General features: G+C 36.0%; 1 protein-coding gene and 1 pseudogene across 3 annotated transcripts in view; one reads left to right on the top strand and one right to left on the bottom strand.

Moving 5' to 3' along the window:
* The window catches only part of MAP4K5 (mitogen-activated protein kinase kinase kinase kinase 5), a 102,330-nt gene that overhangs the window by 71,974 nt on the left and 16,649 nt on the right, over nt 1-13,707 (bottom strand). For both annotated transcript variants that reach the window (XM_023514480.1, XM_003792154.3), the window contains exon 3: nt 6,963-7,020. In XM_023514480.1, the coding sequence (XP_023370248.1) occupies nt 6,963-7,020 (58 nt within the window). The remainder of the gene's footprint in view (nt 1-6,962; nt 7,021-13,707) is intronic.
* Nucleotides 1,660-3,412, top strand: LOC100942084 (annotated as a pseudogene). Its single transcript, XR_002773977.1, has one exon. The product of XR_002773977.1 is annotated as a 60 kDa heat shock protein, mitochondrial pseudogene (transcript).

Below are 13,707 nucleotides of genomic sequence, written 5' to 3'. Positions count from 1 at the left end.
AAAAAAAAAAAAGGCAAAAACTTTGGAAAGAATAGGTTTGAAGAACAATCGGTTTGTGGATTCAAATGTTATTACTCCTACTGTGCATGGCTGTGTAAGCCAGTAGTCCCAGCTACTTGCAAAGTTCAGGAGAAGCCCAAGAGTTTGAGGACAGCCTGGGCAATATAGTGAAAACAATATTTCTTAAGAAAAAAAATTGTTAATGTAAAAGTTATTATGTTATTCCTAATACTTATAGGAAAATATTTTTGATAGTACATTTCACTCTATTGACAGCTGATACCAAATAAATGTCTTAATGGCAAGGACATGGCACGAAAAGACTAATGGTGGCACTGAATCTATTTAAATATTAAACTCAGTCTAAATAATTTATCATTACATTCATAAGTAGATCACAAATATTATAATTATTAAAAGAAAGGCACACAGACTAAAACATACTAATAACCCAATACATTTAGAAAGTTCTGGGCTGAAATCCCCCCAAAACTAACAAGAAGTTGACAATGAGAGCATAAAGAAGCAGGAAGGGTATAAATATGCACCTTTCAGCATCTTTAAACCGAGGAAGTTAACAGATGACTGTTCCATTTAAGGTGCAGATTTAAAAACTACACATTTAGTGTTTTACTCAAAACTCTATAGGCTATCCTGACAAAACTACATAATTGTACCTTTCAAATTATCAGAAGTAAAAATAATTTAAAAAACCCCAGCCATAACAAAAATACCTTCAAGGAAACATTAATAAAAAAAGTAAACAACAGAACTAAAAATCAAACATCTCTTTAAACAGTAATATAGTGACGAACTCATCTATAAAAAAAGATTCAGATTGGGTTATAAAACAAAAGCAAATACAATTTTTTATAAGAGAAACACCAATGATCAAGAAAGAATTAAAGTATAATTATAGGGCCCAGGTTAGGTCTATCCATTTGTTACACATACATACAACAAAAACATACACAAAAGGAGGCTGGGCAAATCAATGTTTTACAAAGTTATATTCAAGGTTAAAGAGGTCACAGGGAATGAATTAAGGATAAAGAATGCAAGCCACAACAGTAAGGGGAAGGCCAAAGCCGATGACCTGTATGAGTCCAGTGCGTAAGACATTTATTTCTTTACTGTGCCTCCTCCACTAGAATTGGAGTCCCAGGAGAACAAGGTGTTGCCTTTTTGTTCTCTTCCATATTCCTACTGTCTAGTACAGAACTTCACATATCTTAGGTACTCAATAAATAAGTTAGTGAATAAATGAAGATAGAACATAATCATGAGTTTCACAAATCAGCTGACATAACATAAAATACCTTAAGCAAAAAGTGCCCCGCACAGAAGGAGAAATGCACAGAACCACCTAGGGGACGGTCAGCACTGCGTCAGCCCCTAACGCTTAGTGCAGACAGCCTGGGAGAACGATCCTCATCTGGAAGTCTGCAGCTGGAATTATCTTTCTCTATGATATGACTGTATAGTTGTAGGGAACAGTTTAAAAGACTATCAGGAAAAAACAGAAATTCTGTAAGACTGTCAGAGACAAAATATACTGGATAAAATGAACAATGTAAATAAATATCAAAAGTTAATTAGACTTGCCGCCGACAACCTGCCATGCCGCCTGTACACACGCCCTGCCACCGCCCTGCAGAAATGCTTTGATTACTCATAGTTCTTCGTCAGATAAGACCAGTGTCCAGGGCACTGGCTTCCCATCTCACTTGGGCTTATGCCAAAGACGTAAAATTTGGTGCAGATGCCCGAGCATTAATGCTTCAGGTGTAGACCTGTTAGCCGATGCTGTAGCCGTTACAATGGGGCCAAAGGGAAGAACAGTGACTATTGAACAGAGTTGGGGAAGTCCCAAAGTAACAAAAGATGGTGTGACTATTGCAAAGTCAATTGACTTAAAGGATAAATATAAAAATATTGGAGCTAAACTTGTTCAAGATGTTGCCAATAACACAAACAAGGAGGCTGGGATGGTACCACCACTGCCACTGTGTTGGCACGGTCTATTGCCAAGGAAGGCTTTGAAAAGATTAGCAAAGGTGTTAATCCAGTGGAAATCAGGAGAGGTATGATGTTAGCTGTTGATGCTGTCATTGCTGAACTGAAGAAGCAGTCTAAACCTGTGACAACCCCTGAAGAAATTGCTCAGGTTGCTATGATTTCTGCAAATGGTGACAAAGAAACTGGCAGCATCATTTCTCATGCAATGAAAAAGGTTGGAAGAAAAGGTGTCATCACAGTAAAGGATGGAAAAACACTGAATGATTAATTAGAAATTATCGAAAGCATGAAGTTTGATCAAGGCTATATTTCTCCATACTTTATTAACACATCGAAAGGTCAGAAATGTGAATTCCAGGATGCCTATGTTCTATTAAGTGAAAAGAAAATTTCTAGTGTCCAGTCAATCATACCCGCTCTTGAAATTGCCAATGGTCACCGTAAGCCCTTGGTCATAGTTGCTGAAGATGTTGATGGAGAAGCTCTAAGCACATTTGTTTTGAATAGGCTAAAAGTTGGTCTTCAACTTGTAGCAGTCAAAGCTCCAGGTTTTAGTGATAACAGAAAGAATCAGCTTAAAGACATGGTGATTGCTACTGGTGGTGCAGTGTTCAGAGAAGAGGGGTTGACCCTAAACCTTGAAGAAGCCTCAGGACAGGAAAAACGGGAGAGGTCATTGTGACCAAAGATGATACTACGCTCTTGAAAGGAAAAGGTGACAAGGCTCAAATCGAAAAACGTATTCAAGAAATTGTTGAGCAGTTAGAGATTACAACTAGTGAATGTGAAAAGGAAAAACTGAATGAATGTCTGGCAAAACTTTCAGACGGAATAGCTGTGCTGAAGGTTGGTGGAACAAGTGATGTTGAAGTAAATGAAAAGAAAGTCAGAGTTACAGATGCCCTTAATGCCACAAGAGCTGCTGTTGAAGAAGGCATTGTTCTCGGAGGGGGCTGTGCTCTGCTTTGGTGCATTCCAGCCTTGGACTCATTAACTCCAGCTAATTAAGATCAAAAAATTGGTATAGAAATTATTAAAAGAACACTCAAAATTCCTGCAAAGACCATCACTAAGAATGCAGGTGTCGAAGGATCTTTGATAGTGGAGAAAACAATGCAAAGTTTCGCAGAAGTTGGTTATGATGCTATGATTGGAGATTTTGTGAATATGGTGGAAAAAGGAATCATTGATCCAACAAAGGTTGTAAGAACTGCTTTCCTGGATGCTGCTGGGGTGGCTTCTCTGTTAACTACAGCGGAAGTTGTAGTCACAGAACTTCCTAAAGAAGAGAAGGACCCTGGAATGGGTGCAATGGGTGGCATGGGAGGTGGCATGTTCTAATTCCTAGAATAGTGCTTTACCATTAATGAACTGTGACAGGAAGCTCAAGGCGGTGTTCCTCACCCATAACTTCAGAGAAGTCAGTTGGAGAAAGTGAAGAAAAGGCTGGCTGATGTTTTAAGAAAACCACTATAACCATCAGTTACTGGTTTCAGTTGACAAATATAATGGTTGACTGCTGTCATCCATTGTCCATGCCTACAGATAATTTATTTTATATTTCTGAATAAAATGACATTTGTACATTCCTGATACTGGGTACAAGAGCCATATACCAGTCTACTAATTTCAACTAAATCACTGAGGCATTTTTACTACTGTTCTGTTAAAATCAGAATTTTAGTGCTTGCCATCACCAGATGAAAAGTTAAGCAGCCTTTCTGTGGGGAGTAAGAATAATTGTGTACAAAGTAGAGAAATATCCAATTATTTGACAACCTTTGTGTAATAAAAATTTGTTTAAAGTTAAAAAAAATTAATTAACTAGAGCATGTCAGAGGAAAATATAGATCCTATTCAAAACTGCAAGAAATACCATAAATTTATATGGCAAAACTATTATTTCCCCAAGACCTGAAGAAGAAAAATCCTCCTGGCTGGGTGCCTGTAGCTCAATGGTTAGAGCACTGGCTCCATGCGTGGGGCTAGGGGGACATGCAGGGCAGGTTTGAACAAAAACAAAAGTCCTTCTACTGTCAAAATGCCAAATCTTCTAATCTCAGAAGTGCCTTGATAAAAATGATTTTAAAGTTCTCCTGAAAAATAATTAATAAAGGGCAGGGCCTGTGACTCAGTGAGTAGGACGCTGGCCCCATATACTGAGGGTGGCGGGTTCAAATCTGGCCCCGGCCAAACCACAACAACAACAAAAATAGCCAGGCATTGTGGCAAGCGCCTGTAGCCCCAGCTACTTGGGAGGCTGAGGCAAGAGAATCATCTAAGTCCAGGAGTTGGAGGTTGTTGTGAGCTGTGTGACGCTGCCACGGTATTCTACCCAAGGCAATAAAGTGAAAAATATATATATATGTCTCTAAAAAAAATTATATATATATTTAATAAAAACAGAAATATATGAAAAATAAAAGCAATGAAATTATAAATAAAAAATATGGTGATCAAAACCAGGATAGTATTGAACTAGGAATGAAAAAAAAACCCACTTAACCAGAACACAAAATTCATACTTACATGGAAAAATTTTAGTTTAAATTTAGTTTACCAAACCTGTAGATTAAAGAATCTATAGCAGTAGTTTCAGAAAACTATCCAGCCATTTGAAAAAGAATAGATCTGGAGTTCTCTTCGACCTCTTAGAATAAACTCATTTTATTTATTTATTTTTTTAATAATCATCTATAGAAAGGCCTCAGTATGTGGGAATAGGAAATAGAGAAAGGAGGACTGATGAATTTATCTAAGAGGAAAAAACACACATACTCAGAAAAGAAAAATATTAGCAGAGTACAAAGACAGAAGACAAACTGCAGGGAACTCAGATGAGGAAGAGTCACCCATTTTCAAGTGCAGACGACATCTACGAAATCAATTATAAAGATAACTTGATTGAATTGGGGTACAGCATGAGGATAGGCAATGAACAGAATATAAAAAAGGCCAAATACTAACATCATATTATTAACATGTATTGAACTTCTATTTTATTCTTTTTTGAAGGAAGAGTTTAAACATTACTCAATTTTTATATATAAGTAACCTTTAACATACAATCAGTAGCTTTCACAAAACAATAGAGTGAGAAATTCTGGCCTTTCAAAGGGTCCTAATTCGTGGTTCCTATGTAATCACATCATACACATGACATATTTTTCTTTTTTTATTAACCTCCTTTCCTATGTTAGTCTAATCTACTGGCTCATTGAGGATTCAGAATCATTCGGCTTTGCAGATACACTAATTTGTTATAGGAACTATAACCAAAAGTAAGCCATCCCCACAAGTCAAATAAGTAAGACAGTGCTGTAACAAGCCCTGTGTACTCACTGAACGCACAAAGACCGAAACATCTTTGTTTTCCCTGAGTGCCCAACCTAGAATGTGGACCACAAGCACCCCTGAACATAATTTGATTCCTCCAGGAGAGCAAATGCTTGCCTAGTTCTGTTATATTCCCTTTTATTTGTGTTATGTCATTTTGGAGATCATTCCATATTTATCAGATATAACTTAATAAAAGGACTCTGAAATAGTATTACTAACAGTTTCTACCCGCCTAAAGGAAAGGATACTCTGTCATATGTTAAAGCTGAGTGTTTTCTTCTTTTTTTGCAGTTTTGGCTGGGGCCAGGCTTGAACCCGCCACCCCCAGTATATGGGGCCAGCGCCCTACTCCTTGAGCCACAGGTGCCACCCCAAAGCTGAGTGTTTTAATATGCACCACCTCAGTCATATCATTTCTCTTATAAATCACATACACCTGTGAAATGCAAAACTGCTCAAATTAAGAAACTAATTTAATTATGTTCACACACTTTACATGAGCTAGCAAATTAACAGACCACTCAATATTCATTTACCTGGTCAAAAACTACTACTCTTCTCATTAAAAACTTTAGAAACGGCTCGGTGCCTATAGCATGGTGGTTACGGCGCCAGCCAGAAACATCAAGGCTGGCGGGTTTGAACCCAGCCTGGGCCAGTTAAGCAACAATGACAACAAAAAAATAGCCAGGCATTGTGGTGGTGCCTGTAATCTCAGCTACTTGGGAGGCTGAGGTAAGAGAACTGCTTAAGCCCAAGAGTTTGAGGTTGCTGTGAGCTGTGCTGCCATAGCACTCTACTGAGGCATAATGAGACTCTGTCTCAAACAAACAAACAAAAATACTTTAGAAACTTCTAGGATATCAAAATCATAAAACTGTTTCAGGTTAGCTTTATTTTCAAAGCCAACACTCATGTGCTTTAAACCAAGCAGTCGTGTGCTCCCACCTACAGGGGCACACCTCCCAGGGGATAGGCACAACTACCACAGCAACTTTACCTAACAAATGCAAACACAAACATGTAACCTAACCATTTGTACCCTCATATTAATCTGAAATGAAAAATAAAAATAAAAAAAGTTTACACATAAAAAATAAAATAAATAAATAAAACAAGCAGTCTCTAATGCACAGAGGTGTTGATAAAATAAGCATTAAGCTAAGACCAGCATGATCGTATCTAAACTACAAGGAACAGATCACATACGAAATATCATTATCCCAAATATTACCTGTATATCCCCCCATAGAATACTCTAATCAAATTCTCATAAAAGCTAAAACTGAAGTTAAACTATTTAACTACAATCTTAAAAACAACAAATAGTCAGTCAATGCATCTTCAATTTTTGAATGTTCATATTTCAAATTTTATTTAGCAATGAAACTATTGCATTAAACTCCCATTTAACTGACCATTTCCCAGGGAATCTCACATAACCATACTGGGGATAGTCCTACTGACTTCACAGAACACATAGGAAGACTTCTTTTCAAAAGAAGGAAAACAAGTAAAGAAAAGTGGAAAATGCTTTTAAGTTGTGTATTTATGAATTGCACACAAAAATTGTTAAAAATTGTATTAAAGGCTTTCATACATACCAGGTTCCAACTTAATAATTTTTACAGCAGCCAACTCTCCTGTATGTACATTTCTGGCCTAAAAATGAAAATAAGAAGTGTTAAGTTTGTTAATTAATAGCTTTTCAATTATGCTTTATCAATGCTACACAACAAAATCTTTATTTCCAGAATCTTTTATTCTCATTAAAAAAATACAGAAAAGACACAAAGATATAAATAAAACTATCATTAGTCCCACCACTCTAAAATGGGTGCAGTTTAAAATTACGGTATACTTTCCCAAATCTCTTCTTCATACTTAATTTTTTTTTAACTTCACAGTTTTTATTTATATAATAAACATAATTATAGGTTATTAAAGAAAAATAAAAAACCCTTATCACTGTATCTAACTACCGGAAGAAAAACGGCTAACCTTTCAGTGTGCGTGTCTTCCTGCACCCAGTGGAGGCTGATTCTTGTCACAGCCTCTACAACCCGGTGTGCTGCACTGCTTAACTTCCCACTGGCAGGATAGACGCTTTATTTAACCAACCCTCTACTGTTGGACATTTAGGATTTTAATATCATTTTGCAATTGTAAGTAAAGGGATGAATAAGTGTATATCTTAGTTTTATATCTATCCACACACTCTTGACTATTTTCTTCAGTTAAATCACTAGAAGAGAAACTATTAAACAAAATATCATAGACAAACTTACCATAATTAATGCTGTAATGAATATCACTGCAAGTATTTTACCACATATGACTATCAGTAAGGCAACTCAGACATATAATCGTTGGATCAAAGGGTATGTGGATTTACAACAAACACATGAGCATATTGTTCTAAAACTGTACAAATTTATACTCTCATCAGCATTGTTTGTTAAATCCATATCTGCCAAGATACACTGTAGGTACAGTTTTTTATTCTGTTTTAAAAATCATGTACTTTCTCTATGTATACATAATTTTTAAATGGTTATATAATACTCCAGATAATGGCCTGCCTTCACTGCTATACATTAAGGATGTTATATATAGTGTTTTCATTATTTAAGACTATTTCTTTCAAATGGATTCTAAGATGGGAGATGACTAGGTCACCTTTGACATGCAGGTGAACACAAGGCTGTCAACACACAGCAAATGGTCTAAAGCACTGTGCCACTGTTAATGTAAGGGCTTGTTTTCACTGTACCCAGCAGCATGCCATGTTCGGCAATGGAATTTAAAAATTTATAACACTTTTCACTTATATTACATTAGACTGAAATGTCAACTTTCATAATTAGCATAAAATAAGGCAAAGACGCCAATAAAACAAGAAAGCATGGTTATTATGCTAAGTCACCAAATTAAGTAAGTCACATTACTGGTGGAAAGAAGAGAAAAAGGAATAGGAGAATGACAAAAAAAAAATGTAGGGAAGAGAGCCTTAAAAAGACACTTTTAGAAACACACAGAGGGTGGAAAAAAAAAGAGAATGGGAGAGAGAGACAAAGGGAAAGACACCAACAGAAAGGAGGAAGAAAAGGATTTTCTACAGACGTCTCAACTGAAAACTTCCATTTTCCTCATCTGTTATAGTGAATAGGTAAGGAGGGGTCTCTGGAAAGGGAACAACGTCCCCAATTCATAGTTGCTCCTCCCCAAACCATTAACGCAGTTACAGAGGGAACGAGGGAACAAGGGTTAGCCAGAAGCCTCCACCATTCCACCCTCTCTCTTTTTGCCCTTAGACAAAAGAATCATCTGTTAGCCTCAGGTCTTGTCCCAGTTCCTAAAATCTGTCAGCATTTTACTCTCTCTTGGGTCATAAAACGGTATGTACTATTGAATATAGATTTAGGCTGTCTACCTGCTCAACAATTCACACGCCGGACTCAGATATGAAAAATACGGCAGAGGTTATAAAATAAATAACTGACCTCCTGGGAATCTTGCTTGGACACACATTTCATAATCATGATGTTAATTTGGTTTTTAAAGCTCTATATTTTGCAGAAACTTTCGTAGACATTATTTAATTCTATTTATTTAAACACAGGAAGATTTACACAATGAAGTTAAATGACTTGTCCATAGTCCTCCTTCCTGGCAGAGACCAGACTCAAAGGTTAGAACCCAAGAACTATATTCTGACGACAAAGTTTCACTGCTTCTTTTCAAACTATGAGAATTGCCTTTTCCTTTTTTAAATGCAAAAGGTATTAAAGTATAAACTATGTAATATTTAACAGATCTCAGTGGTGACTTTTGTTGAAAATAGATTAACAAAGTAATACACTAATCATCTTTTACATTAAGCTATTTAATATGATGCTTTTCAATATAACAGAATGTGAACTATTTATTACATATTTAAAGTCTCAAATAAATAATCTTAGAGTTAAATTTGATCCCAAGAAAAATAGCACTTGAGATATTCTGAAAAAAGTTACTAAATAAAAGCCAGTAGCTTTCCAATATGTTTAAAATACACCTTAAAGGGTTGGGATAACAAAAATCAAATAATAAGACTCAATTCTTTTTTTAACATTCTTATGTCATAATCTCACAAACACAGCTACTTCTCCACTTGTTTTTCCTCTTTCCTCATTCCTTGTCTAAGTGATAATTTAAAGTATTTTTCTAAACTCCCTTAGAAAATAGAAAAAAACCTCTGTGGACACAGATTAGAAGTTACATATTGGGATAGGGGTACAAGTGAATCTTTCTAAGAGTAGAATGTGAACGTTTTAAAACAGTAACTGAGAAAATGACATGAAGGCTGTGTTGACCAGTTTGATGGAAGTATTTCAGATTGCATGTGAAAACCCCACACTGTACCCCAGAAGTGTATTAATGTACATAGTTACCATTCAATAAAAAAAAATAAAAAATAAAAAATAAAGAAGTTACAATTGGGAAGACAGATTTAAGTAGAAGGGCCATAGATGGCACAAACAAGTAACATGTTCATTCACAACTATGACAGTTGAACCGTTCAAGATTTAAATTTCAGGTAAGGAATTCGATATTTAACTTACAGGACAGTGACTGATGCTAGCATATCTCCAATAAAAAATATAAGCTATATTCATTATTCTAATTTTTCAAGCAAAATGGATATTTGGGTAATGCATTCTGCCATTCACTGAAAAACCAAAAGAAAGTATAGGTCTGTATTTCCCAGTTATAGAATATCAAACAAGTGCCAACAACATCAAAATATCTAACAAGCTTCTTTGAAAGTCTAGAACAATTAATTCTTATTTTAGTCAGATTCATCAAAAGCTATGCTGCCCGTAGCTCAGTGGGCACCTGCTGGGTTGGAACCCGTCCTGGGCCTGCTAAACAACACTGACAACTACAACAAAAAAATAGCCAGGCAATGTGGCAGGTGCCTGCAGTCCCAGCTACTTGGGAGGCTGAAGCAAGAGAATCGCTTAAGCCCAAGAGTTGGAGGTTGCTGTGAGCTGTGACATCACAGCCCTCTACAGAGGGCAACATAGACTCTTGTCTCAAAAAAAAGGCAAATTACTCTGTTTCTAGTTTGAAAACACTGCCCTAATTGTGGTGCATTCTCCGTCAGCCCAGTTAACTCAGACCTGTCCTTCAGGACTCAGTTTACTTATCACCTCTTCCAGGAAGGCTTGCTTGACGCCACAAGGCTGGATTAAGAGTGTTGTCTTCTTAATTTTGAGTACAGCCTTCTGGAAGACTGTGCTACATAATAAACACTCCATAAATTTGTTGAATGAACAGTTATTATATGTTTACTTAAAAAATAGATCAAAATCTATAACTGCAAAGTGCTATGAAACTGACAATACACTGTTTTAAACAGTTGTCTTTCTTTTCACTTATATTCAATCAATTTTATTTTCATTACTACAAATTAAAGCATTTTATAAATAATTATTTTGTAAAAAATTACAAAATAAGATTTTATTGTAAAAAACTAAAATAATATAAAATAAATCAGTAAAAGATGACAGTGTCCTTCCCTCTGAATTCATCTCCCAGAGGTAACTACGATTAAATAGTTTAGAGCAGGGGTCCTCAAACTTTTTAAATAGGGGGCCAGTTCACTGTCCCTCAGACCATTGGAGGGCCGGACTGCGGACCCTGGGATGAGTCGGCTGCTAAGCAGGATAAGCAGCGGCCACAAAAACACCCTGGCAGGCCGGATAAATGTCCTAGGAGGGCCACATGTGGCCCGCGGGCAATAGTTTGAGGACGCCTGGTTTAGAGTGTATCCTTGCAGACTATCAATTAGGTTGACTCCTAAGAACACATACATGCAAAGCACTGAACCCTGACAGTCTGGCAGTTCCTTACAAAGCTAAACATCATCTTCACCACATAATCCAGCAGTCCCTACTCCTCGCTAGGGGACTGAGCTGAAAACTTATGTCCACATAAAACCTGCACACAGATGTTTATAGAGGATTTTACTCATAATTGCCAAACACTGGAAGCAATCAAGATGCCCTTCGTAGATGAATAAACACAGTGCAGTACATCCCATACAATTAAATATTATCTAGAGACACAAAGAAATAAGCCACCAAGTCACCAAAAAATTTTTTTAAAAAAATAACCCGCAGGAAACCGTAAGGGTGGATACTTGTCATCAGGTATTAGTCAAAGCCCAAAGAAGCGTTTAACACAGAGAGAGAACCTTAATGTAAACTATGGACATAGTAAACACTCATCATAAGTACACCACACTAATGCAAGGTGTTAATAACAGAGGAAATTGCAAGGACAGCAGATAAATGTAACTCTGCTCAGTTATTTTGTAAACCTGAAACTGTACTAAAAGAATAAGTCTATTTTTTTAAATACATATAAAATTATTTTTAAAAGAACATATGTTTGTCAGACACATACAAGTCCATTTTTATGATTAGAAGCAACCCAAATATACAATGTTTCAATTTAGTATAAAAAATTAAGATGCACAGACATCTTGATTTTATTTAGAGATTCTGAGAGGCTCAGAAAGAAGAGATCATTGGAGGATTTGAGCATCACAGAACTACATAAAATAAAGATGGTATTTTAAAATTCAGTTACACCACGCAGAAGCTAAAATACACGTAGCTACAGAAGTAAAAAGTAAAAAATGTAAACTGTAACTCCCACTGATGGGAATAAATACTGAAATGCCAGTCTCCATTTTGAAGACATATTTCTATTCTTTCCAAATGAAGAACCGATGGGCACATGTTTGGACTCTGTAATTTTCCAGCTGGATTTTTAAAACAGAAAGCAGTACCAGGCTCTTTTATAATGAAAGGCAAAGAGGCTTTCAGAAAAAGAGTTCTTCTAAACAGAGACTTTACAGATTCCATTTACTAAAGAGATCTTTCAGAAATTTAACTCTACAATTTCACACTATAATTCAAAAGAGTTTTGGTGTTTCGGAATACCAGTTTTTAAAATTCAACCTTTTTCTCCAACAACTTAAATGTGATGCTTTCAATCTTTTTGTTTTCACCTTTAACACATAAAAATTTGAAGCATTATGTTTCCAAAAGGAACTTACCAAAGTACTAAAGCACCTGTACAAAAAGGATCTAAGTACATTTCTGATTCCTATTCATTCTAGTAGAGTATTGGTATATACTAAATATCCAGATGTAAGAGTATAAATACCTAGAATTCTAAATAAATAATTAGTCCTTTACATTGTTTTATTTAACTCTTATTAATCAAGAACTTAAAAAAATTTTTTTTTGGAGAGAGAGTCTCACTATGTCACCCTTGCTACATAGAGTGCCATGGAGTCACAGCTCCCAGCAACGTCAAACTCTTAGGCTTAAGCGATTCTCTTGCCTCAGCCTCCCAAGCAGCTGAGACTACAGGTGTCCACCACAATGCCCGGCTATTTTTTGTTGCAGTTGCCATTGCTGTTTAGCTGTCCCAGGCTGAGTTCAAACCCACCACCTTTGGTGTATGTGGCTGGTGCCCTCACCACTGTGCTACAGGCACTGTGCTGAGCCAAGAACTGAAATTATTAAGTGGTAAAATGAAAAACTCACAAGAAATGAGATCAGTGCTAATATAAAATTCATAAAAGTTTCTATTCTTATTGCAAATGCATTTTCCTTTCATCTCTTAATTTACATTTCCAAGTTAATTTACTGCCAGAGAAGTACTTATTTATTTATTTTTTCGCCAGAGAAGTATTTAAACTCAAACTATCCTGTCTTCAATATTTTATTAATAGTAAAAAGTTACCTGTAGATTTCTACTTATACCAAGAAAAATATTTAAAAATGCTGAGCTTCCTAATTAGGTCATTTTTATATCATGCAGTTAACAATTTGGTAAACTGTGAACTCTCTCATGATATAAAATTTTTAATGTTAACTAGAAAAGACTATAATAAAGAAAAGTTACACATTTTACCTGTAAGTTTTCAACAAAATTGGATGATATGGCTCAATGCCTACCTAATACATCATAGTTGCCATAAAGATGGAAGAGAATGTTTTAAAACTGGAGCAAAAAACTGAAACTGGCAAGTAGGAAAGAATAGCTATCAAAAAGTTATAGCAACTAAGATGGTGCAACATGAAGAGAAATGAAAAAATTGTTTTGTGCTACTTTACTATTCTTCACATTAGGCCCCTCAACCCACCCCAGAGAGTTTCTTCCAGAATATCTTTATGGTCACAAAATTCTTCCAGTAAGTCAACTGGAGGCTTCAGTTTTAAATATGCCCCCTTCCTGCAAAGTAATTCTTTAGAAGAACAGAGACTCCAAGCTATGTCTACTGGC

The sequence above is a fragment of the Otolemur garnettii genome, unplaced genomic scaffold (genome assembly GCF_000181295.1).
Source record: "Otolemur garnettii isolate 467f Iridium unplaced genomic scaffold, OtoGar3 scaffold00054, whole genome shotgun sequence".
Taxonomy (NCBI): Eukaryota; Metazoa; Chordata; class Mammalia; order Primates; family Galagidae; genus Otolemur; species Otolemur garnettii.
This window is presented reverse-complemented; position numbering and strand designations above follow the sequence as displayed.